This window comes from Chaetura pelagica, unplaced genomic scaffold (assembly GCF_000747805.2).
Source record: "Chaetura pelagica isolate M959 unplaced genomic scaffold, ChaPel_1.0 scaffold118, whole genome shotgun sequence".
NCBI lineage: Eukaryota > Metazoa > Chordata > Aves > Apodiformes > Apodidae > Chaetura > Chaetura pelagica.
In genome coordinates, this window is record NW_009954408.1 from 384,361 (window position 1) to 411,503 (window position 27,143).

General features: G+C 44.4%; 1 protein-coding gene across 1 annotated transcript in view; it reads right to left on the reverse strand.

The window, feature by feature from the left end:
- The window catches only part of SESN1 (sestrin 1), a 73,232-nt gene that overhangs the window by 1,881 nt on the left and 44,208 nt on the right, over positions 1-27,143 (reverse strand). Inside the window, exons 2-8 of the mRNA XM_010004341.1 lie at positions 6,872-6,937; positions 5,786-5,986; positions 4,691-4,873; positions 3,164-3,406; positions 1,881-2,028; positions 902-1,014; positions 466-656 (exon numbers count right to left, since the gene is read on the reverse strand). Of these exons, the coding sequence (XP_010002643.1) occupies positions 466-656; positions 902-1,014; positions 1,881-2,028; positions 3,164-3,406; positions 4,691-4,873; positions 5,786-5,956 (1,049 nt within the window). The 5' untranslated portion in view covers positions 5,957-5,986; positions 6,872-6,937. The remainder of the gene's footprint in view (positions 1-465; positions 657-901; positions 1,015-1,880; positions 2,029-3,163; positions 3,407-4,690; positions 4,874-5,785; positions 5,987-6,871; positions 6,938-27,143) is intronic.

The following is a 27,143-nucleotide window of genomic DNA, read 5'->3' on the forward strand; positions in this document are numbered from 1 at the left end:
AAGATCATCCAGTCCCAACCCCCTGCATGGGCAGGGACACCTCCCACCAGCCCAGGCTGCTCCAAGCCCCATCCAACCTGCCCTTCAACACTGCCAGGGATGGGGCAGCCACAGCTTCCCTGGGCAACCTGGGCCAGGCTCTCACCACCCTCACACTCCACAATTCCCTCCTCATGTCTCACCTCAATCTCCCCTCCCCCAGTTTTCATCCATCCCCCCTTGTCCTCTCCCTCCCTGCCCTTGTCCCAAGCCCCTCCCCAGCTTTCCTGGAGCCCCTTCAGGCCCTGGAAGGTGCTCTAAGGTCTCCCTGGAGCCTTCTCTTCTCCAGGCTGAACACCCCAACTCTCCCAGCCTGGCTCCAGAGCACGTTTACTTAATAAACAACTTTGCTTCAGTCTAAGAAAAAAATTTAAAAGCCAACGCTACCAAGTCTCATATATGCAGAACAGAAGTAGGAAAACTGACCTTATTCCAAACATACAGTGAATATAATTCCAAATAGCTCGTCTTAGCATTGAGGTATCCACATCTTTGTGCATGGCCATGGTGTTGTAGGTCAGATTATAAGCAATATGAAACTTCTCATCAAGGAGTTGTCCTACATCTGGGTAAAGTCGATTCACCAAGGAGTAGCCATGGTCTTCCCAGGAATAATCCTTAGAACCAGTGAAAATGCAGAATGGAATGTTAGAGAAATTGACTTGTGAAGCTCTAGAGCTGTAACGGAGTTTATCTCAGAGCAGAACCTACAGGGCAGGGGGTTGTTCATTGCTGGCTTTAAGCCTTCTCCTCACTGGGGCAGTAAGTTCCAGCACAGCCATTCCCAGGTTTAGGAATTGGCACCAAAAAAAACCACCCCACCATAGTGCACGGAGCCTCCTGATAGCCCCATCCTTGTTACCTGAACACGGAAGGTGGGCACGTGCATCCCGTGTCTGGAGAAGTCTTTGTAACCATAGCTGGTGTCCTCAAAGTGCCGGGACACGTCCCTCGCCGGGGCTGACTCTTCATCTTCTGTGAATTTCAAACAAACGTTTCAAGATTTCAAACCATTTCAGTAAGAACCAACTGGCAGGGTGCTCGTGGAACTCTACAGAGAATGGGAGTCTCTGTGCTTTTTAAAGAAACAACAGGTTCACCAGGTCACCTGTGCCTGGTACAGCTCAGTGTGACTGTCACTGTGGTTTTCAGAGGCAGCTCTTACAAAAAAGCATCTTTCTCTCTTATATTTTGTGTACCAGGCCTTATCCCCTGAGACTGGGGGACACTTTGCTCCTAACTCAAGGGGTCTGTAAAAATGCCAAGGGAAAAATCCATTTCTGAACAGCTTATTAAAAAAAAGAGACCTCCAAGGCTTCCAAGGCCACGTTTATTTTAGAGGAAACTCTTGAAGAGCCCACAACAACCCCAAGCTTGTAGCAGATTCAGGACTACCTGAGATGTAACGTTCCATGCACTTAAGCAGCCAAGTGAGTTCAGGACTTCTTTGTACACCACAGAATCATAGAATGGTTTGGGTTGGAAGGGACCTAGGAGATCCTCAAGTTCCAATCCCCCTGCCATGGTGATGAGATGCTTAACATCTCTTGTGAAACCTTTAAACCTCTCAAGAGAGGGATTCCATTTCTGTCAGAAATGTCTGTGACACAGAATATGGTCACTAAGTGTTACAATGTGTTTGAGAGAAGCCACAAATCTTGGCACTGCTTTAAGTGTTCCTGGAAGAAAACAAGGCCCCCCCTAATCTTGGTATCTTCAAAGAAATTGTCCTGTTTTTGAGACATCTAATAACACTTCCTTTGCAGTACTAAGTGTTGCTTCAAGTGATTTGGAAAATGCTCAATAAATATGTGTTTATATACACCCTGCAGCTGCTCTACCTGAGGAGCACACGAACATGCTTTCCCTCTTCTCTCTTTCAAAACGTGTGGCCATCTCCTCCTGGCTGGCTTCCTCTTCATCTCTGCACTCCTGTAGCTGCTTCATTTTCTCCATTAGAGCTTCAACTTCACAGACAGACTCTGTAGACTTGGAAAGGAGAGGAAAACACTTCATTTCCATGTAACAAGAACTGACATGACAGAAATCTTTAAGCCAGAAAAATGAAACACAAGCTGTGTCCTTCATTTACATCTTTAAATGCTGATTTTTCAAGGAAAAGAGTTCTTGAAAGAAATCTGCACTGACCCAACAGCTCAGACTTAGTCATCATCTTTTCTCAGTTAGATCCCTGCTACTTTTAGCTTATTTTAAGAAACAAACCTTTTTGGAAAAAGCAGTTCTGACACTGTAATTTAAAGAAGCTTTATCTTAATCTAAATGCTTAACAACTGAAAAACAAGGAGCTGTAACAGAAATTCTGAGAGAGGAAGTAACCACAATTTACTACCCAACTGTGTTTTTCCCCTTCTCTGCTCACAGAGAAGAAACATGTTGAAGGAAAAAGGAAGAGTGAGTGCAAATATAGATTTAATGAAGCCTCAAAGGAAAGCTAGTGCAAGACAGACAAGCTTATTTCACAAAAACTGTTTTAACACCACAACACTATTAATTCAAGATCTGGTCTTGTAAAAATCCATCAGCATGAAGCAAAATAGTTATCTTGAATGTACACAGGCCTGCCCCTTTCCTCTGCCTTTTGCACTCAGTTTGCTCCTTCAGAGAACCAGGGAGCTTCATCAGACAAAACTTAAATGCCACCCACACTATTGCAGTGAAGTCTCACATGTAAGGAGCCTTCATTGACCTGTAATCACTGACTTCAACCAAAGCTTAGTTCATAGAACCATGGAACAGTTCAGGTTGGGAGGGACCTTAAAGATCATCAGGTTCCAACCCCCTGCATGGGCAGGGACACCTCCCACCAGACCAGGTTGCTCAGAGCCCCATCCAACCTGCCCTTGAAATGAATGACATATGAATGACAAAAGACAAAAAAACCCAGAGAGCTGAGAGGCTGTGTCTTTGTCTCTCCCTTCAGTAGCTTCCCCCAGCCAACCAGTGGCATTTCAGCTTCACCCCAGTGTATCTTTTCAACTGGTTGGCTTTCATCTGGATTAGGCTAATCAGTCCCACTCTCACTGAACAAAGAGACAAGTACCCTCCATGTATTAATTTACAAAGAAACTACTACTATTGGAAGAGACTTTGTTCAGATACTTACTGGAATACTTCCAGTTGGGCTGGCATGAATTTCATCCACCCCATGGTAACCATTTGTAATATCACATATGCAATAGTTGCTGACAGAGGGGGGCCTGAAGGTGTGACCCCCTTCACAGTCAATCTCTGGGCTGATTCCACAACCAAAGGTGAAGGAAGCCAGGGAGTGGTAGTGTGTGAGGAGAACAACTGCATGGATCAGCTCTGCCAGGGACCAGCTGTTCTCTTCAGTCTTCAGAAGTTGCTTTAAAAACAGTGCAAGACAGAAGTATTGATTTAGAAAAGCTCTTCAAGCAATCCCACCTTCATGCAGTTCATCAACATGTTTCTTTACCAGATAAAATTCTTCTTCTGACATCCACCATTGCTTCCTGACTCCCTGCTGCCACTATCATGCTCAGTGCCCTGTTCCCAGGTGACCTGCCAGCCACAGGCTCATGTCATTTAGCCCCACAGGAGGTGGCTTCTCTCCCCTCTCTGCCCCTCAGCTACTGAATCCCTTGGGGTTTCTGTTTTGCACCATGTGGTTTGTATCGAGGCCAGACCAACCTGCACTGAAAGTTCACACCTCTGGTGAAGATGCAACCACAAGAGTGGGATGTTTCTTAAACTGGCCTTTATAGTCTCAGAAAACCCTGGCAACTCCTTGTGGATGAGCTGTGGTAAAACCAGGCATCCAGGCAGGGCTCCCTGCACCTTGTCCCTGTGGGTGGAATGCTCTGCATGCAACAAGAAACTTCAACCCCCAACTTCCCCTTCAGGCAGGATAGTGTGGGAGGTTTGGGGCCTCCTGGCAGAGCCTGTGCCCTCCCCCACATCCCTGCCCCCCAGCAAGACCTGCCACTGCCTCTCCACCTGGCTGACAGCTCTGAGCAAGTTCCAGCACCTGCTTCCTCCTCACTAAGGGCAGAGAGGAGAGCAGAGGAGGAGGTGCTCTGGTACCTGGCCCTGCCCTGAGAGCTGCTATTGCTGCTCTGATGCTGCAGGAGCTGCACCTTGAAGCTGCCTGAGCTGGGCAACCCTTGGAGCAGGGAGCAGCAGAAGCAGCTGCTTGGTGGCTCGTTGGTGCTGCAGTCCTGGCAGGCTGGCACCACCACCACTCCCCTGGGCTGTTCTGCCAGGCTGCTCCCTCCAACCCAGCCTGAAAAATGAGGGTTTGAACCAGCAACAACTGAGATACAAATGTGGTGACTGGTGTCCAGCCTCAGAAATGCTCAGGGGGTTCTGAAAGCCAGAACTTGAGGAACTGCACATCTCAGCACATCCTAATTGCACCAACATGATTCCCATGTGACAACTCTGAAACATCAGTGTGTTGTAAGTTACATTTGTTAGGCCTTTAGGACCAGTTGTGATCATGTTGGTTTTCCAAGGGCACAAGTGCTAGGACATCATGCAGTAGCTCAGTGATCTAACTCTGAAATGAAAGTAACACAGAACATCTCTCCCTCTGTCTGGCTCTTGAGATTCTGTGATTGCATTTACTGAAAAATAAGGCTACATTCACAATACTCCAAGAAAAACTTACCTCAATATGTTCCTTGGTGATAAGCCAGGGTCTGTGAGCCAGTATTTTGTTCAGTTCTCCTAGATTTTGCAGTTTTTGAGGTGCATTTTCCAGACCATTCAACCATTTGGGGTCTCCACCAACATGGAGGAAATCATTCACATGGAGGTTGACAAGGTAGGAGCACTGGTGTCGTGCTGCAGCCTGGAGTGGAGAACACAGTTGTGAAACAGGAAACAACCACAGCAAGTCTGTGCTTTATGAAATATCATAGCTCATCCTTTCCTCAAAATATTCAAGGATAAGACTTGCAGTGGTCAAAGGCTGAAGTTAAATAAGAATCAGGATTAATACATCAGCCTGTTTTAATTGTTCTCACAGCAGAAACATTCCTCATTTGTATAAATTCTAAGTGTGCTGGATGCAGAAGCAACATAGGAGGAGGTACAGGCATAGATTTATTGTGTGTCCTGAAGTGCACACAACATAGTACAATCCAGCAGGGAAGAAGCAGATGAATCTTCACCAACTACAATAAAAACAGGTTTCAGAACCCACATAGCAAGGGAGAGACTAAGGGCAGCTTTTCAGCACAGAACAGGCCCAGTATCATTTATTCAAACACTAGTACTTTCCCCAGCAAATTAAGACACAGCCCATAACTTTAATTCAACTTCAGCAGGCAAAGATAATCCCACTTGCCAGATCTGAGAGTAAGAAATCAACCACCTTCTGGCTGAAAACTTGCTTAGAATTTAGAGATCCAGAAATGGATGATGGGACTACTGAGTTAGAGGGAGGTGTATTTTACAGGACACACAAACAAGATTTCCTGAAAAACAGTTTCTGAGATACTAAGGAAACAAACAAACAAACATAATAATAGTCTTATTTTTATAACAGCTTTTTTCTCACAGTCCTCCTGAAACTAGGAACAAAAAGCCTTCTGAAACAATTTTTAAATCAGGCACAAAACAAACCTACTCTACTCTTCCCCTTAGCTCCTCCTGAAATGCCTCTCCAACTAGAAACCCCAAAACTCAGTCACAACTGCTGTGACATGAGACCAGAGAGAGCTGCCCAAGTTCCTGCCCACTGCTCCATGGCCCCGCCTACCATGATCCCGATGTAGTGTCGGTAATGAAGGGGCAGAGGACCATCCATTTGCAGGAGATAGTGCTGAGTCTTCAGAAAGCTTTCCAGATACTGCGGGTGGAAAACCATCACCAGGGTGACATTGTCCAGTCTGCCCAGGGTAGCAAAGGACTCTGCAAACAGCGTGTGCATCACGGCGTCCTCGTGTCCCACCCGAACCGTCTGAGGGGACAGACACAGCAATTAGCAACAGTGCTGAAGCACCTCCAATCAAACTGTAAATTAACATATTACCACAGCACCCAGAGGCCCCAGTGAAAGCAGTTACGTTATACATCATGGCAGCAGTGCACATAAGGCAAGGCAAATAAAATCCCTTGAATACCTTTCCTTGAGGAGATCACGGGTGGTTGTACCAGCAAAAGGAGAGTTTTGGCTTTACACTTTCTCCTGCACAACTCTGGCTTTTCATTTTCAGCTGCCTCACCTTCACTTTCTTGAATGCCCCAAAACTGATCTCAGTTTATCACAACAACAAGAAGCTAACTGAATAATTTTACTAAGGGGAAAAGAGGGAAAGAAGTAAAAAGCTAAGAGAACAAGAGAGAGAAATGAAAGGAAACTGAAGCTTAAGGCTCTAAAGCTCCTAGAAATCCACAGGCATGCTACTAACTTTTCCTCTGCTCCAAAATTCTCTTACCAGACAATGAGAAGAGAAGCACAGAGATGCTCAGCCACAGCACTTTGAAGCTTCTCAGATTATTCAGAACGTCAGAGGCAGCTCAATAAAAAGTAACCCCAGACCAGGGGGGCAGGTGCCTTGCGGACCAGTAGGAAATTACATCCGGATGTTCACAAGGAAACAGTGTAGAGTTTCTCTTGTGCTAGATAGCACAGGAGGTGTCAAAACAATCCCAAAGCTCCCCAGGGCTCTCACTACTTCTGTACACTAGAACTGTGGCCAAAGTCTCATCAGGACTGAATGTGATCACAACTGAAAATGTTCTGCAGCTCAGCAGCTGTCCCGAAACCAAGTGTGGGTTACTGCTAAAAAGGGTGTTCCTTAAAAGCATAAAGTTCACTGTGTACTTGAAAACACTACCACACCTCCTTCTCGGGGATGAATCTGCTTGGTCCGTGTCCCAGTGGTCTAGGAATTCTTATTCCAAGTTCCTAGAAAAGAAAATTATACTGTCTCAGCATTTAGTTATAAACAGCTTTTTAGCCGCAGTTGCAAGAAAGGAAAGAATTCTCTGTTCAAAGCTGGGCTTATTTGGGTACTCATGGTACTTTTAACATGGGTACTTTTGCCAGCACTATTTGTACAAATGCAAATCATGTTTTAAAGAAGTGCTTTATAATCAGCCATGCTTGTTTACAGTGCACTGCCCCACTCCAGCAACAAAAAAATTCAACAACAAAGGGCCCTGCCAACCAAAGAAAACACACACACATTTGTATGCATGCACAGGCTACAACCTGGTTCACAGAAAATGCTGCATAAAGCATATTTTGGCAGATTGTCCAGGACAAGGAGTTCAGAACAGAGGAGGCTGCTGTGTGGTTCTGCTGCTGATACAAAATGAGACTGGTGTGTGTGTGTGCACATCCGCAGAACAGCAGCACATAACACTCTGTGCATCTGTCAGGAAATGAAACAGCTGTAGCCCCCATCAGATTTCTTTTTCCCAACCTCAAAGAGCTCCTGAACTGCTGAAAGTACCTGATCCACATTTGCATCTGCTTTCTTTTCAAGACAGGATAAATTCATGCTGGGAGGGGGAGAGGGGATTTTGCTTAACCAGAGCAGCAGCCACAGCCTCGAACACATTTAGGATCATAGAATCATTAATATGCCAGGTTGGAAGGGACCTCAAGGATCATCTGGCCCAACCTCTCTAGGCACTGCTCTAGTTGACATGAGGTGGCTCAGCTCCCTGTCAAGCTGAGACTTCAAACTGCCCAATGTGGGGGAATCCACCACTTCCCTTGGGACACTATTCCAATGTTGGACTGTCCTCATGGGAAACATTTACCTCTTGTGTCCCATTGGAATCTCCCCCCTTCTGTGGACATGTTGCCTTGCAGCAATGGGGAGGCTGAATCCCACCCCAGCAGTTCACCACTTGGCCTCTCCCTCAGCCAGATGAAGCTTTCTGCCAGGCCCATGGCACCCCGAGCCCTTCATGCAGCCAAGGAGCACACTGCATGCAAGACATGGGTGCAGTTGTGTCCTGCCTGTTAAACCATTCCCTTGGGAAGGGTGGCAGCCACGGGCTGAAGGGCAGCTTCTGCAGTTGGCAGCCCTCAGAGAAGGCACAGCAGGGTCCATGGGACATGCACCAGAGCAGGACATGGCCTCAGCTCACACATTCAGGTGTGCCCACCTCCCCATGGTTGTGGAGGCTGGCTCCTTCCTGCACAAACCAACTCTCCTGACAGGATTACTCCTCAGCCAGCAGCATGGCTTGTCCAGGAAAGGTGGGAGCCCTGCCACCCAAAGGGGCAGCAGATGGCACAGTGCTCCTTTGGATGAGGAGAGACCTGGGATTACAGCTGGGGACGGAGCCCACTGCTGAACACCAGGCTAGATACACCAACTAACTTTGGACTCTCTATTCCCACTCCTCTGGGCATCTTTTAGAACACATCCAAAGCCCCAAAGGACTCATTTTCTGATGGTAACAACCTGATCCAGGTTCTCCACTGGGCTTAGATGAATAAATACCATGTATTGAACCAGGCCAGGCTACACACAGAAAGAAGGCACCTTCAGTTGCTTTAGGCCTTAAGAGCAAATGCAACCCCTAAAAGCTGCCAGGGAAATGCAGTTGGAAACTTTGCTACATTTTCCCCAGATAGATAAAGGCTGTTCTAAACAAGCAACACTGGCTGCACTCAGCATTGCACTTTTTCTGTCTTCAGCTGAGGTTTCTGTTTGCACAAGTTCATCGTGTGAGAAGCAATTTTATTAATCAGTTACCATTCCCTGAACTTTCCCCTAAGATTAAAAAACAGCTTCAGAGACAGAAACTATCAGCACAGTCTAAGTCAGAACTACCAAAGCCCATCAGGCTCTGACAGCCTCCTTAAATCCTCAGTCAGATGCCCTTGTTTCTCAAGTAATATTTGGATAAAGTAAGACCAAAGGGCAGCTCTTCTAGACTTTTCACATTTTCCCTTGGACAGTAATGTCTGTGGTGTAGCTTCTTCCTCCTGAGGGTCCCAACATTCAAATAAATTCAAGTCTCTAGCAATCCACTTGTAGGATGGAATTTTTATCTCAAAAACACCCTCTCCTCAAAGCTCCAGCAAAGCTTCTTATCTCAGCTACAACTACACTAGCAAATTAGAGAAACTTCTTGCATCCAACTGACAGAAAAATAAGTTTGTACCTATGGTTTAACTCAGCAGAGATGTTTGCAGTTGTCTGCCAGCTCAAGCAGTCCAAGAGAAATACCTTAAAGTTTAATTCTTAAACAACTACATTTGAGTCTTCCCCTTTCCCAGAGCAGTTACAGAAAGAAATCACAAGATTTAAGCACCTGAGATCATCAGGCTGCTAACATATTTGGCCTCACAATCCAAAATAACATCAGTATCAACACACTTCACACTTTTTAAAAGCCTGCAGAGGTCAAACTACTATGATTACACTGCATATAAAAAGTTAAATTACTTTAACCAAACCCTCTCTGCAAAGTGACTTGAGGGGTTTTTGTGGAGGATTGAGTAAGTTGCTTTTTTTTCCCCTCAGGGGAGAAAGCATCCCCCCAAAATCATGGAATGAGCCTCACACTTGAGAAGCCTGGATTCAAGTCTATGTTCTGACAGGGACACTGCAAAGGATTTGTAAAGATAAGCCTCAGTTTCCCACCTGAAAAATGAAGGTAATTATGTTTCTTTCAGAGGGTGCTGAGAACAGAGATAAGCTTACTGTCATGATGTGCTTGGATACCACAGTCATGACAGTTGTATAAATTCTGACCCACTAGAAATCCTCTGAAAATTGTTATTCTTCAGTTACAAGCTATGGCAGACATCCTGAAAACCGTTTTCCCCTCTTCTTCAGAAGCAGCATTTAATCAAGTTCTCCCAACCCTCCAGGAACAGCGGGCACCTCTGGCTGCTCCCAGAATCCCAACATTTCAAATACTGTGCAGATAACACAGTATTAACTCTCACACAGTCCTAAAGGATCTTCCCTTCATTCTGAACATACTTATGTGCTCATGATGCCCTTCGCTAAGTCTCCATCTTCCAAACACTCAGAACTCAGGGAGCGCAGCTCTCCAGCTTGGCCTGATAAAGGCAAGACCTGCCTCCTGCCCAGCCAGACCACCTCTCCTCTCCTGCACCTTCCTCCTAAAAAAGTACCTCACCTGGAGCACTGACAAGCACTCAGCAAGGCACCCAGAGCTGGGATGAGCAGCAGCTGCAAGCACTGAGATTTATTTTGACTGTTACAAAAGTGTGAGCAACTTCCATGCAATTCCAGACCAGCAAGTTGCACACCCAAGTGACCTTAGTGCCTACTTAATTCCTACTTGGTGGGAAGTTTCTTCCCTCCTGTTTGTTCCCCTTGCCACAATGCTGCCACTCAGTCTAGAAGCTCTGCAGCTGAACACACCTCCAAGCTCAGCAGAAAGCCAACCACAACTGAGGCTGCAAAATAACAATAATAATATTAATAATAATACTAATAACAATAATAATCATCATTTAAATCAGAGGCACTCTGTTTTCAACACCAGAACATAAAACTCGGATGGCTGCAAATCTGAGCACTAAGGGCAGGGCAGATTTCACCTTTCAAAATCCAGAAGCTCCCAGCTAATGGAGGGGGGTGGGCTTTGCCTGGTGGGCATCCACCCCACTGCTCACCTGCCAGACCTACCTTGGCAGAGAAGCAAAACTTTAGCCATAGAAATGCTGTGTTGTTCTGCTGACAGAGACACCTCAGAAATGCAAGAAAAGCTTCCTCTTTCTCCTTTCTAATGCAACTTGTACTTCTGTACAGCCACTGGTATTTCCATGGGAACTATGTCCACCAGATAGTTAACATTTCTAAATCTACATGTCCCTCAGCACTGCCCTATCTGAGCATCTCATCTCCTCTACTGAATTCACGCAACCCTTCTGTGAGGTGGGGCAAGTGGATCATCTCCCACTTAGGAAAGAACATGAGGCACAGAAAAGGAACATGTCTAAGAGAGACTGCTACAGAGGACTGGTGGCGTGAGCTGAGAGCTCTCAAGTCACTGCCACCAGACTGTGACCTTCCAGAGGCTTCTCAGCCAGGAAATATGTTTTATGCAAATCTACACCAAGAAACAGCTCTTCAGACCTCACTCAACTTATGGCTTTTCTGTATCTTAAGACTCTGACAATGAAACCCACTTTTAGGTAACTTTTAAAATCAAGTCGATAAGAGCAGCTGTCCTATAAAATCTAAGTGAAAGCTTGAGATGGAAAACTGAACTGCAGGTGTTCAGAAGAGGTTTTTTTTTTAATACTTAAAAGTACAACATGCATCACCTCTGCTAGTGATAGAACATCATCTGCTTTGGTTCTGAACTTCTTTAGCACGTAAGTGAAGAAAACAAAAAGCCATTTCTAAGCAGACACCAAATATTAGAAATTCCACCCAGAAACACTGAAGCAGAGTCAAGTTCCAAGGCAAGATGTAGGGCCTCTAGAAGAGGAACAGCTACCTAACCTTAGCTACAGCTCTTGCTCCTAAAATGCTTGCATCTAAAATGCTTTTTTCAGATCCCTGTTCCTCCCTCACCACTGGCTCCTGGCAGCCAGAGCTCTGCCTCTTATCACAAACCCTCTCCCAAGACTCAGTTATAGTTTTGTCAGGTAATTATGGGGACTGTTGCCAAACTGTTGAGTTTATCATTCGGGATTTGTGAGCTGAGCACCAGCTATGAACCACAATCTTCAGCCTGCTTCCCTGTTAGCACACTGAGTCATTCTGCTCCCCTCAAGTACAGTAAGTACCAATGTCAAGTGTTCTATCTTCCAGAAAGATTTATTTACATATTTACTTAGTCCTCATCTGAATGGCAAAGAGAACACTTAATCAGAGACAAGTCACAGGCAAAGTGAAAATGTAATTATCAATTCGCTTCACTAAACCACATTTGGATTCACATCTTCATCTGAATCATCTGTGTAGTGATTTAGCACTAAAATAGTGCTAGATTAAAATAAATAAATAAATAGATAGATAGATAGATATTAAAATCACAAACTGTAATGCAATATAAAACAATATAAAGGAAGGAACCAGAGAAGGGAAAAGGAGTTCGAGGTGACTCTTTTTGGAGGTAACATTTTCCTAGACAACCAGTGATCATTTTACATAATTTAAGTCCATTCCTACCCAAGGTTAGGGTTCAGAAAAGCCCTATGAGCTCTGGGTTAAAACTCTTCCAACACTGCTTCCTAGTAGAATTAACTCCCCCGATATACCAGTGCTAAAAATTCAGCTTAGTATCCAAGAGTATGCATTTGAAGCTGACATTAAATTTTGCTGACATACCCATGTAGAGCTTTACAGGCTTATAGGATCAAATGTCCCAAAGCATCTAAGTGTCCAAGAAGCTCACACTTGCCCAAGGCAGACCCTGCCACTTACCAGGCTAAGAGGCCTCAAGCTGCTGCTGCTGCTGCTTCACTCACTGTGTCTGGTTCCTACTTCCCCTTTAAAGGTCACAGGCAGCAAAACCTCACTGGTGGTGACATTGGCAGGCTATGAATTTGGAGTTTCCTTATTTAGGATCTCAATGACAATGACTGGCACAACTGGCCTCACAGGGCAAGTTATTTATCACCAAGCTGATACCTACTCAGATTAAAAGAGCTCATGCTCACAAGGGCATGTAATCATAGGACAAGGGTAATGGTTTTAAGGTAGAAAAGGGTAGATTTAGGTTGGACATTAGGGAGAAGTTCTTTACACTGAGGGTGGTGAAGCACTGGAACAGGTTGCTCAGAGAGGTGGTGGAGGCCCCATCCTTGGAGACATTTCAGGTCAGGCTTGATGGGGCTCTGAGCAATCTGGTCTAGTTTGAGATGTTCCTGCTTATTGTAGGGAGGCTGGACTAGAGGTAATTTCAGTTCTGCTAAATGCAGTAGCTACTGTAGTCTCCTTATCAGATGTCTAGCTTTCAGAAATGAAGGGACTAAGAAACATAAAACAGTGATTAAATATTATTCTTTTCCTACAAACATACACAGACCAAAAAAAATCCCACTAATCCTACATCTTTTCTAAATGTGGTGCTAAGCAGAATTGGCCGTTTTTCCTATTTTACTCATTTACCTAACCCACTTGTGGCTTTCTCAAACAAACCACGATTCAAGTTAAAATGACAGAAAAATGATCCTCCAGATGTTCATGTACTTTAAATTTTTGCACTGGTTCAACTTTGCGGGTATCTCAGCCTGTCATTCAACTGAAGCACTAGGCATGTCTGCACTTGCACAGATGTAAGGAACTGAGACTAAGTACTGCCCCTCTGCTACAAAGCACTTTGTTCCACAGACCTACTGCTCTTCACTGGAATTAGAGCACAGAAAATACTGAACTGTTTCTGTTTCGCAGATAATACATTATTCTTATATGAATTTAAATACTTAAATTACTTCAGTAATATGTAAATGTAAATATCAGTCTCTGAATGTCTCGAAGACCTTTGAAATACCAGATTGGAAAAAAAAACAACAACAAATCCCAAACTAGTTTATGTGATTTGATTCAAGACAGAAAACAAGGCAAGAGAGCGTGTGCCCGAGGTCACACACCCTGTTGACAACAGTAGGAATAAAAGCAAAGCCCAGACTCCTCAGTCTCAAGCTCTAACTTCTCTTCTCTGGTCATCTTCTAAGACAGAGTCACAGGAGCAGGTCCCTCTGGAGCACTCTTAGGGCTCCTAAGCACTACGTATTCTTCCTCAGCAGTAATAGCTCTTCCTGAAGTGGTTTTGTGACACAACTGCCTAGAGACCACAGCCCAATTTACTTTTGATATGAGCTCACTGAAACCGAGTGGTTGAAATTTCAATGATTAATGCCTTGCTTTCCTATATGGCAGTTCTATAAGGTGCACAACAGAAGGGCAAAGATTTGGGAAGAAAGCCACCCACTTCCATGCTATAAACACTGATTAAATAGCAATAAATCAGTGACATGGGAAGAAACAAGTTTAAACGTGACAGTTAACGTTTGCTTTGTGTAGGCTGCACTGCTGGGCTACGTCACAGCAAAACAATTCCTACCCAAGTGGTTCTACATGTGTACCAAAAGAAAAGTACAAAACAGTTTCTCTGACGACCTGCAGCAGTTTGAGGATTGACTAATTTCCTTCGAAAGAAAAATCTTCATGTGGTGACATTAAGAAATGGACAGAAGAGACCCATCCAAGCAAGCTATAAGCTTGCACTTGTTTACCACTACAGCACGCTCCCCTCTCTCAGAAACTCAAGACCAACCTCAGTGTTTCAAAAGGATAACCCATGTCTGTGCAAAAATGAAATAAATACCAGGCAAACCCAAGGCAAAAAGGAGTTGGATGAGCATAAGATCAGCAAAGAGACCCCTCACCCCTCACCACACACAGCCCTGCTGGGACCAAGAGGCAACTGGGAGGACAACCACAGCATCTGCACCGGGACAGCAGCAGGAGAGAGCCAGAAAGGAGCAGCAAATCCCCCAAAACTGCCCTCTGGGAGCTCTGAATGATGTCTCAACGGGTCGAGCCAGCAGCCCCAACCCCAGCTCCCACCTCCCTGAGGAGGCTCCCACAGCCCCTCACCCCCCAGTGGGTACCTGCTCCCGGGGGCCCAGCCTCCACACCTCCTGCTCCTCACGGAAGAGTTGCTACCTTGTCTCTCTCAGCAACCCAGCTTTTAACCTGGGCCACGGCGGGAGGTTAATATTTTGCAGCTATTCGAGTGACTGAAGCGCGGCGCTGCGGAATCCTGGCTTCCTGCCTATTCCCGAGATCACAACAGTCCCAGGCAAACACGTTTTGCAATCACATCAGCAAAACACTCGGCCTTTGTTTGCAGCAGGCTGTACTTCTCTCGCTGACCCCCTCCCCAGGGCTGTAAGCTCTGCCAGATGCCTTATATCTCCCACCTCTCCTGCTTTGGGATTTCGTGGCGTTGATTTATTTCAACAGAAACAAGTCCCTGAGTCGGCCCGTGTGATTGGATGGGTTTTGTTGTTTGGGTTTTTTTGTCTTCCAATAGCAAATTAAGCTTTACAAAGCTAAATTCTGTTAGATCATTTTTCCCTCAGGTTTTTTTAATTAACATAAAACACCACAGACCCCAAGAGGAGAACTTCTGTTGCAGTTTTGCTGGAAGGAGGCAGCTCTGAACCCCTGAGCATCCTCCCTTGAGGGAGGAGGCTTCTGCCAGCAATTCAGGCTGCCTGGTTTTGAGTCCTGCCAAGCTATCTAACAACCAAGCAGGGAAATTCCATGACACTGAACTTTACACTTCTGCTAAATGTAAAAACAAACACTTGAGAAACTGTTCATAGGCTGTTCCTGTTGCGGGTGCAGGAATCTTGCAGCGAAATGCAGAAATCACCAAAGGCAGTGGTGCCAAGGAAACGTGGCAGCACAGCAGCCATTCTGCACGTCTCAAATGCTAAAGCTTTCAAGCCTTCCTTTACTCTCCACTTTCAAACCCATCACCACTTCTCTGGACTACACAATTAACTCTGGAGAGCAAAGGGATACTCTAACTCTGAAGGCTTAGCAGCAGTTGGTAGGTTAAACGACCTAGAGATGCCCAGGTACCAGAGCTCCTTATGCTGGGGCCTTGGCTTTAAGTTGCTAAATGTCTCCAGAAGAAAGGAAGTGTGGTTTGTACCTGCTTGCACTTCATAAAACACACAACAGAAGCGTGGAAGAAGAAGAAGAATGCAATACTGGCAAGAAAGGCTGCATTATGTGAGCTAATAAAATAAACTAATGAAGAACACTGTTTAGTTCCCACTGGCTACTTCCTTACTTCAGGCCAAGACATAACAAAGAGACAAGGAATGGGCTCCTCTTGCAACACCAGCAAAAAACTGGCTTGTGCTCAGAAAAACTGCTGGAAAAGGAAGTCATCACCTGAAAAGCTGAAAGGCAAGAAGATGTCTCACAGTAAGAAAGCTTCCTAGATGTCAGATGAAAGATAATGCTCTTCAATGAATTTGTTAACACTCTTGGAAGAAAAAAAAGAATGAAAAAAAGAAAAAAAGGCAGCACTCCTCAGTTCCCTGAAGTGTTTTTCTTTCCTCCCCACTGTGGTTATTGCCCTGCCTGCATATTTGTGAGAAAGCCTGTTTATGTTAACATTTGTTCTTATACAAAGAACCCTGGCAGATACAGATTTTTCTCTGAAATCATCCAAGGGAAACGATCTCTCAGGAAAGTGCCAGCTCAAGAGCAGAAAGTAGGAAATTCTACCATTTTTTTTGTTGTTTTCTGTATCAGGACAGATGAAGGCAGTGACAGCACATCAGAAAAAGCCTGTACAAAGGGGAAGAGGAAGTTGCACAGCCGTAGCAAACAACTAATAATGGTCTTAAAAGCTCTCCCATATGGGCTGAGCACACAAAGATCTGCTCAGGCCCCAGCTATGTCTCTGCCTTAGCAGAATCTCATCACCCCAATCTGCTGCAAGTCCTTTCTCCACCTCAGCCCTCACACAGAATCACAGGTTGGTGGGGGTTGGAAGGGACCTCTGGAGATCGTCTAGTCCAAGAGCAGGATCCCCTAGAGCAGCTAAAGAAGAGAACAGAAGTATTTCCAAAGTGCAACTCCTCCAAAGCAAAGAACATGCAGAACTGAGCCACGTGCACATCTGTAAATCAGTGCGCAACTGCAGGCTGAAAATATTTCCATTTGGGGGCTAGTCAGACAGGCTGCAGAGACAATTTCAGAAGGGAATGTGGTTTGACAACAGCACAAAGCACCCAGTGCAGCCGGGGGACACGGGGACAGATCTATAATGCAGTTTGCATAACTTGAGAGTTCCCCTGGGGAAACACAACAGGATGTTCGACCGTCTGTTGATGCAAGTCAACAGAGATGGAGTGAAATGCTCCTAAGGGGAAAAAAACAACAAATGTTTAACATGAAAATATCGACAGATACCCAGTTTCCTTTCACCCAGAAAGGGTGTATGATAGATACACATGAAGTCACCTAAAGCAAACACCACCTGAAGCATGGAAACATACTCTTCAGACCAAGCACTTCCATAAAAGCTGCTTGCATAAAAGGATGGCATTTAACATCTGTGCTCTCTAGGTTAAGTCATCAGAAATGCAATTTTTCCTTATTGCTACAGTTAAATAAATGTTCTAGAAAAGCTAAAAGAACACCAACCAGTTACAATGTGAAAAGCCTGATCCTGCAACACCTATGTCTGCACTTAGTTACTTTAACTTGGAACGGTTCCATTTCAGTCCAATAGGGCAGCTTTTGTGAATCAAGTTCAGCACAGATGACTCCAAAGGACTGGCGAACCAAGATCTTAAATTCTTTCCATAGAAAAGCTATCCAAGCAGGAACAGTCAGCATGCCTGTTGCTGCAACGCTCTGGACACCTCCCAGAGGACAATCAAATGGCTCTTTCCCAGGAACACTTACAAGCAAAACCAAACAATCCTTCGGGGTTCTGAGCTACCTGGTTTGTCATAGTTTTCAGGACTGGATTTCTTCTCTCTCCTGTAGTTTCGTAAGGTAGCACCAGCTGTGGCAAGACGTAGCAAGCTCAGAAGAATGGATGTACATACCAGCTTTCATATCCCAGTGTCTCTGAACCCCCTAAGATGGCTCAGGACCAGGCTCAGGGTGTCTCCCACCTGCAGCTGAGCCAGCTGAAGAGGTGACTGCCCTACCCGGGGTGTCACTGCCCCTGGGCTCTCTCCTAACTCCTGCCCACTCAGCTGCTGCAACCCTGCTCAGTACAATCAAAACAAGCCATCAGAGAACTATTTTGGCTACGGGGTGGGGATAGATTTTACTTTTTTTCACTTGCTTTAGCTCATTTTGACTGCGAGAGGTCAGGCATTGCTGAAAATGACCAGCTCGCAGGGGATTAACTCCTAGAGAAGATGTAGCAGTAAGAGCACAGGGGCAAGAATCTCTTCAACCAGAACATGGCTGAACTTGATGATCTTCCAAGGACCCTTCCAACCCTGAGACTCTGTAACAGCTCGACCTGCTCCACCTAACCTGGTGCCTCAATGAAGTCACCAGGTGTTTCGGCAGTGACTAAGCAGCCCCACACCAGCTGCTCTGAACATTCACTTCCCTGTGGATTCCTCTCATGCCTTACTGTCCACAGCCACTGCCCTTCTCATAACAAATTTCAAATGTATCTCCACATCTCCTCTATCCCTTCATTATACACTTGTTATTTTTGAAATAGCACAAATCTCGATCGTGAGGACAATAGGGGAGGCACAGCAATTGAACCCTTCATGAAAGAATTTAAATAGAAGAATACATCAGCCTAGCATGCAAGTAAAAAAACAAACAAAAGGGCAGTATTTCAGGGCATTCTTCTTGATTTAGCATCAGCTATCTGATTTGTCAGTTTTCAAGTAACTTCTTCTAGTATTAGAAATAGTGGATCATTCTAGGGAGGAAGAGAAACTGTATTCTTTGTACAATCTAAATCCTTGCTGTCTATGTAAAAAAGGATCAGCCCTGAGGAATGGCATTGCAACTGATACCTTTATAATAACAACAAAAACAAGTTGTTTCAGAGAATGGAGGGCTGAAAATAACCAAGAAATAAGTTTAGACCATACAAGCTTTCTTTTTGTAGTCTGTAGGCTTGCAAGGCTGGCTAAGGCTAAACATTTTACAATATTAAAAAATCATATTTCTGGTCTGTTCTTCAAACTTTATCCATCCTTGAAATGCTGTTTTTCTATTTCTAGCTCTTTCGTAGCAGCCACATCTTCAGCTTTAATGGGAAAAGGACTTGCAAGTAAGCAAGGGGTTTTGTGAGTAATTAGGAATCAGGTTGTTCCTAGCCCACAGAATCCCCACCAAAAGATCCAGGATCTTTTCTCTCTTGTGGAAGCCCCATCCCTGGAAGTGTTCAAGGGCAGGATGGATGAGGCTTGTGCAGCCTGGTCTGGTGGGAGGTGTCCCTGCCCATGCAGGGAGGTTGGAACCTGATGATCCCTAAGATCCCTTCCAACCTTCACCATTCTCACTCAGACCTGCAAGAAAGTCAGTTGTTAGACCTGAGCTGTTCTCACAGTTGATTGACTATAACTCATCAGGCTCCACTGGCTTTATCTGTTGCCTGAACTATTTGGTTTGTCACTCAGGTCTCCTACTCCCCCCAACCAGTCATTCTTCTGGTAATTTCTGCCTTTCTACAGCTCGCCCCCACCTGTAAACCACAAATTGTTTTGCTTTTTCTCTCCCTAAAGCCTGTCCAAATTTAACACTCCCATCTGCAGTTATTAGGTAGCAGAAGCACAAAGTTTAATTTAGGGAGCTATAATAAATAGAGATCTTGAGATTATTCATGCTCTTGCTGGGACACAAAAACAGGTGTATGGTTTCTAAGACTCCTACAAATAGGTTAAAGATGCATATTTCAAGCTTAGTAGATTGAAATAATGTCTTAACAGATTATTTTTCCCCCTTTTTGTGAGGATACACAGCTCCTCCGAGGCTGATAAACAGCAGCTGAACTACAAATGTTGTTTTTCTGGCTTGCTATGAGTGTCCAGCATTAGAGAAGTGGGTTCTTCTGATTCTGGTCTGAGGTGGCTCCAGGCTCAGGCACTACACAAGAATACTCTGGTTAACAACTCCCCTGGTTAACAGCTCTCCCAAAATACAAGTCCACGTTCACTAGTTTAAAACTGACCTTGGTAACTCACAGGTAATTTCTGATATTTTGGTGGCTAGAGGGTGTGTGGAGGGGGGACCAGCTGTCCAGCTGCACATGGCTGCTCTCTGGGGAAGAGAAGATGTGGCTGCCAGCCACTCCGTAGTCTCTCTCAGTACTAAATAAGCATTAAGGTTAAAAATACCCCAGTTTAAACTTCACCAAAGAGTGTATTTGGAGTCCAATCAAGAAAAATAGTATTGAATTTAGCTCATAGCTGTCCAGAACTGGTTTGGCCTAACGAGGTCTCTCCTCTCCCCTTCAGTCAACAAGCTGCCAGGTCACACCAACACCCAAGACATCTTGCACAGCTCCGTGGAGCTGGGATCCATTCGACTTTCTTTTTCTCAGGCCCCCTCTCCCCAAGATGAACATTGAAAAGGGATAAATACCCTTTCTCAGTCAAGTGAAAATTCACTCTTGGGAACTTCCTGCAGCTCCTAGTCTCCCTAACTGATTCAATTAAGAGCCATAAGACAATCCAGTACCTCATTTGCTGGGCTACCTGCAATCTGTCTGACCCTGCCTCACCACTGTCATATACAGATGCTGTTGGGAGGCTTGTCCTACCCAGATGGAGGTTGCCTTATCACTCTGGGAAATGCACTGCAAACAAAACCCTTTCCACAATGCAGATGGTGCCTTCAAAGCTGAATCATCTCGGTGTGACTTCCAGGCTGCTGGGTTATTTAAGCTGCATTAGACCTCAGATGTAGTCTTTACATGAACAGAAGAAAAAGCAATGAAATGCAGCTTATTAATATCTTCTGAAATCAGACACAAGGACATGCACATGGGGAAAAATTGCCTGTAGGAGTGGTGGAGTATTACACCTGGGTGAGACCATGACAAGTGACCCAGAGCTGCATTGCTGTGAGGATACAGGGGGTCTACAGGAAATGTTCTGCAAGTGTCCTGTGAAGAAATTGCAATTAAAACCTACTTTCATATTCTGCCACATACAGACATGCGACCTTCTCCTCACCAGAAGCTTTTTGTCACCTTATGAGGAGCATCAGAAGGAACTGGGGTTGTTCAGCCTGGAGAAAAGGAGGCTGAGGGGAGACCTTACCACCCTCTGCAGCTGCCTGAAAGGAGGGTGCAAAGAGGTGGGGGTTGGTCTCTTTTGTCAAGTAACAAGTGATAGGACAAGAGGAAATGGCCTCAAGTTTTGCCAGGGGATGTTTAGATATGGTATTAGAAGAAACTTCTTCACTGAAAGGGTAATTAAGCACTGGAACAGCCTGCACAGGGAGGTGGTCAAGTCTCCATCCCTGGAGGTGTTTAAGAGACATGTAGATGTGATGCTGAGGAGCATGGTTTAAGAACTGGACTTGCTTAGGTTAATGGTTGGGAGAGCTGGGTTATGGTTGGACTCAATTATCTCAGAAGGCTTTTCCAACCAGAACAATTCTGTGATTTTTACCCTTGGAGGCTCAGGTATATTTCTAGGAAATTGCTTGAAACTCTGACGCGGGGCTCATGCCTGGCTTGATTTTGCAGATTCAACAAACAAACAGCTTATTTCTGCAGAGCCTTCGTGAAAGAACAAACAAGCAGTTTATAAAATGCTTTGTTAGGCTTCTTCAAGTCAACCCTTAATCTCACATGTACCCACACAGTGGCTGAAACATCAGTGATTCTTTTTTTTTCCTAATAAATTCAGTGTTTTCCCCCCAAAAAAAACCAAGTAAAAAGTGTAGAATGCAACAAAAGCATGTGATGACATTTAGCACACACTTCAAGAGACTTTGATATGTTTTTTCTATAGCTTGATTGCTACCATGAGATAAAACATTACTAAATGAATATGGGCAGAACTCTTGAGATTCAGGAACTCTTAGAGCAGTAGCTGCAATTGGGGAAACAGTTTTGTGGCTTTCTTCCTACACTTGCCACTTTCAGGCACGTGCTCAATGTGCCTTAGAGCAGCAGACATAAAAAAAGAAAAATCAGTTATTTTATTTTCCATTTTTACAGTCCAGCTGTGAGACAAATAATAGACATTATTTATCTGAGTTTTATGACTTTTGCAAGCCCATCAAAGTTTTTTATTAGGAAAAAAATCCAAGTACCTATAATGCTGCATTCTCCTTATATTTTCTGCAACAATCTGTCTTTATGGTGGGGTTGCAAGTTCCTTGAGACTCAATCTCTCTCTCTCCATATATATATAGAGCCAAGTACAATGATATTATGGGATTTATCAAGTCCCTTAGAACATTAACTTGGCAGAAAGTACAAAACTAAAGCAGCATTATCCTAGAAGAGTAACCCACATCACTGATGTAGTGATAGCAGTTAAGGAAATAGATCATCCTTTAGGTACTATTCAACACTTGATTGTTGTAAGGATATAATACCAGAGCTGCAATTTTCATATCAAATCTGTTTCTTTTATACTCAAAGATTAACCCAAGAAGACCTCTGCTTGAGGAGAATAATGAAAACAAAAAAAACACCAAACACAACACATAAATAATGTATTTCTTAGAGTTTTTGTCAGCTACTATTGGTGTCTTGTTTAAATCCAGAGAGATCTGTATTCTTCACCCTTCACTCTTTGAGAAGACAACGTGGCTAACACATTTTGACCCAAATCCTTTGCTTTCTAAAAGAGAAAATCCTGCTGATACAATTCCTGAAAGATCTAGTCTCTCTCCTACTCAGCAATCAATATAATTTCCTCCTGTGTGCTTTCCTATTTTGACACTTGGATTAATAAGCCATTTCTTTATCTTGCTGTAAAGGTTAAAGGGACAGTGACCCTGCCCTGGGGAACAGCAGGGAGCAGAAGCCCCGTGGCCCATTGGAGGCCACCCCTGCCCTGTCAGCAGCAGCAGCACTTTCTCTGCTGAGCCCCAGAGCAAGCTACAATGCCACTACCATCCCGTGCTTCAAGGACATTGTACGCATGTCCCTGTTCAACCTAGCACAACTTATGCATCCTCCTAAATCTTGGATCTCTCCAGAGCTCACAGAGCTCCCTCAAGCCCCCCTGGGGCAAGGTGGCCTGCCACCCAGCAGCTGGCAGGACCATCTCTTTACCCTCCTACCCTCACTGCCCCCTTCACTGCTTTTCCACAGGCCACAGAGGCTTTGGGTCCCTGCAGGGACAACTGTAACATTGCAGGGAGACTTCTGTGACTGAGATGCTTGGGATCTCAGCAAAACCACAGACTTTTCTCGGCTTTGCAATGCTGGCTGCAATGAAGTCATCCCAACAGTGGAGCTGTTAATACCTTCCCCCACCTACCCTCTCAAGTGCACATTTGCTAAAGGGACTGAGTCAAAGCAGGCTTGAAACCAATTCTAGCACTTTCTGTTCAAATATTGTTAAGTGTCTGCTTGGTTGGGTTTTTTTTAAGTTAACCACAATATTGAACTTAGCCTTAAACTCCCTGTTTGTTAACAATCATAATCTTAAATCAACCACTTGCTATTGTGAGAGAGGAAAGACCACCAATGCTGGAGCACTCTGACCACTTACAGCATTTTAAGCATCCAATACTTCCCAAATCCTGGGAAAGGCCAGGGCTGTATGTGTAGCCCCTCAGATTGAAGCCCCCCACAAAACACACACAGCAGAGGGGCTGCAGCTGACATGACTGGATTTCCAGAGCAGAATCACTATTTTGCAATCAAGCTAGCACTGAAGCCTTATTTATAGCAGTTCTCACATGTAAAGCAAATAAACAAAATACAAACAAAAAAATAAAACCTCACACACCCCATACTAGACACACACAAAATGTGCTAAAACAGTATTACAAGAGGGACAGTGTCCTTAAATAAGGGTTTTGGTGTTTACAGTTGACATTTGAGCTTAAAAATCTGGTTTACTGCAGATGAAGCTGTGGCATTCAAACACTTCCTCATTTTGTCAATAAAGACACAAATCTATACCTGTCCCTCTGTCTCTCACCAGTGTGACAACTGCCCTCCAGCTGCTGAGCTGGGATTCTAGGGCAGCAAAACAAAGCAGCAAATGAAAACCTGGGCACAACCAGACACCATTTCCACTACTGATGAAGACCAAAACCTGTAAACTAAACCAGTAACAAAGAACTTTGGTTCATTTGCTGCCATGCCTCTATTACTAACAACAGCAGTGAGGATGATTTCTCTTTATCAGGAGGTGCTTTGTCACCTTCCTGAAAAGTCCTCCCCTTGAGAGAGAGAGAGAGACAACCACAAAAATAATTCATTCTGTTGTTTTTGTAAATGTAAAGATATTTTTTCATAGGAGTAACAGATTATTGATAACTTCATGTGAAATGAGACCTGAAAGAAATTTAGATGTTCTGTCACACTCCTCTGAAGCTGGCAGAGCTGAGACTGAACCCAGTTTGGATTGTAGCCCACACAGACCAGAGACCAACTCCTAGAGCTGCAGCAAATAAGGAATTGCTTGGCAAAGCACAGGTCTGGAGCTGTCAAGTATCACTGCCTGATGGCTAAAACAAAAAACAGTGGGATGAGTCCAGCATAAATAATTTTGGTGAACTTAGACAGAGAAACCAGAGCCAGGATCTGCGTTAGGATGTGAATAAAGACTGGCAGGGCAGAATTTGGGCAGCAGAAAGAGAGAGGACTTCTGAGGATCAGCTGTCTAGATTCAAACCTAAGCCTGCTGGGAGTTGTTTTGCTAAAGCAAGGTGTTTGCATGTCCACAGCCATCAGGTGAAGTTCAGAGCTTGTACTAACCAGGATCCAGAAAGGAGGTACAGCTGTGGTAAATCAGAGAGGTCCCTGGGGCCCTCTTGTTTCCAAGAGGCTGACTCCCTGCTCTGTAAGAAGAAATAAATAAACCTCTGTATGCCTGAATTTATATTGCAGTATCATCTATACTCTTTCTTTCATGTGCAAGGGCCACATTTCCTACAGTAAATTTGTTCTCAGGGCTATGGAAGATTAATGCAGCATTATACACTCAGGCAGGCAGTTTTTAAATAGCTGTCCTGCTTTAGTTCCTTTGTTGAAATAGAATCAAGACATTGCTGGGAGGGAATGTTTTATACTAGGGCCACTAGAGACTTCACGTTGTTTCTGGCAGCACATTACCCTGGCTGAGGGAAATGCTCTTGTACAAACAATCAGAATCCACCGTCTGACCACACCTAAGCTGACCTGAACAGGAAAGAAAGATAACCCCTATCTAAACCTGCATGGCAAAGATGTTAGGAGTGGAGGACTTTGCCCTGTTTCACATAGTGCAGCAACTGGACAGATTCTCCTAAGGGCTCTGAAGCAGCCTTAAACATCTGAGGGACAGAGGGAAGAGGAAAGTAATCAGAGGCCAGCTGGGGAGCTGGTTCTCAGGGAAGGACACAAAGAAAGGAATTGCTGGATCAGGAATGTGGGCACAGCCCAGGTTGCCAGCATACATGATGTTAGCTCAACAATTTTTGAAAATATTAAGAACATGAAAAGTAACTGCAGTGCATCCAGAACACAACTGGCTCACTGGGCACTGCCTGTAGCACATGTATAATGTAGGGCAAGTATAATGAACATGGCCTAGACATCTCAGACCCCTGGGCGTATGCACACAGCAATCATTTCACTATATAACCAGCTACCAGAATCCCCAAATGAACAAAATTACTATTTTCCCTTGTCTACACAATCTTTCAGGAGGTGGGGGAAGGGAAGGGCACGGCAGGGGTGGAAGGGACAGGAATGTGTGTGGGTAACGACAGCACTATTTATGGGGTCCTAAAAAAAGAGCAATTCTCTGCATGGATACTCACTGATGAAAAACACCAAACCAGCACATCTGCCTGTTCCACCTCGGGACAAGACAGACCTTCACACAAAACATACATTTTTATATTCTTGTCTTGGAATCGTTGCTCTAGATATCACCAAATTATCCTTTGTTTTCAGGAAGCCTTACTGGCCACAAGGCTTCCCAAGACAGGGACACCCCATCCTCAAGCACTGACAGGGCTGCCTGGTAATTAGCAAACAGCATGTATGAGCTAGATGGCACAAATCCAGGGCTGAGTACAGAAGAATCCCAAAAGTACTCCCCAAGAGAGCAGGTAAGTTAAGAAGACATCTAGATACAAGAAGGACAGAAAGGTACTGGCTGCAGTTACCTCACAACCCTCCTTAGGCTGCCTTGGTACCAGCTTGTTGACATTTATGCAGCCATTAAAAAAGAGAGAAGAACCACAAACAAGTCACTGTGCAAAACTTTTTTCCACAAGAACAGCACTAAGGACGACTGGAGCCAGTCTTAAGCAATTAGCTTCACGTTGAGAGTTACTGGCTAACAGTTCCCAGCCAACTGTAGCTGTATCCCAAGTACCTTGAGATTGGGAAGAACTGCAGCCTGTTTAAAAGTCAGGGATATCATCAAGAGCTGCAATAGAAACACAAGTCTGAACTTGGCAAGTAAGTGCCTTTTCCACTCCTTTTTAGAACAAACTCTCTTGATGGAAGTCGTCTCGTTTTAAAGTAATTGAATTTTACATTTCAGTATCCTACTAAATTCTTAACTCGGCTATGCATGGTTAAAACATTTATGTAAAAAAAAATATGTAAAAGATTATAATGATAACTGAGGAGTTTTTTTATGAAGTTTGTTGACAGAGAGTAACAGCACTTTACATTACAGCTTTCAAACAGTAAATAAACCCCCTAAAATCAAATGTATTTCATGTTTTCTCTGTCAACTAGCAAAGTATCAAGTAAATGTCAATGACATTTATCCTGCTATTTTGGTCACCATCAGATCTGAAGGAATACAGCTGCACCCATTTCTGCCACATGTTTTATACAAGTCTCTCCCTAAATATGTTTTCCTCCTCTTCTCACACAAAACTTCCACCAACTGTTGGAGAAGCTACAGAATTGCATTTGACACTAATGTGAACTTCCTGATCAGACCATCTACAACCTTTAGCCCGTGTTCCCAGTTGTCTCAGGGGGCAATGGAAATGGGCAGCTGCTCAGAAAGTTTGTAACTAACACTGTGATAGGAACATGAAGGGAACTAGAGTCAACAAAGTAGATTTGAAGATTGAAGAAAATTGCTGGGAGAAACAGCACACATATTTTAGTCTGGTAACAACCTGGAACATTATCTCAGTGCATTATGCACAATCAGCCTGGAAAAGCATACAGCTCCTGTGGTAGGAGGGTGCTTCACCTCCCTGGCTTGTTGCTTGCAAACAACAGTTTACATCAAGCAGAGGATCCCATCTTAGACACTCTTAAACCAGCCTGAAAACTTCTTAAAGCAATGTTGCAGTTATGTGAAAAGTGGGTGGGGGAAGACCCAGGAAGAAGCTTCCAAGGTTTTCCATTGATGCTAAGAGCCAGCACATCTGTTCCACATTGTGAAATGATTTTCCAACTTCCTCCTTTGTCCAATGTTTTTGCAAACTGACTAGTACAGCCAAACCCAGTTGGAGACTTAGAGGAGTGCACAC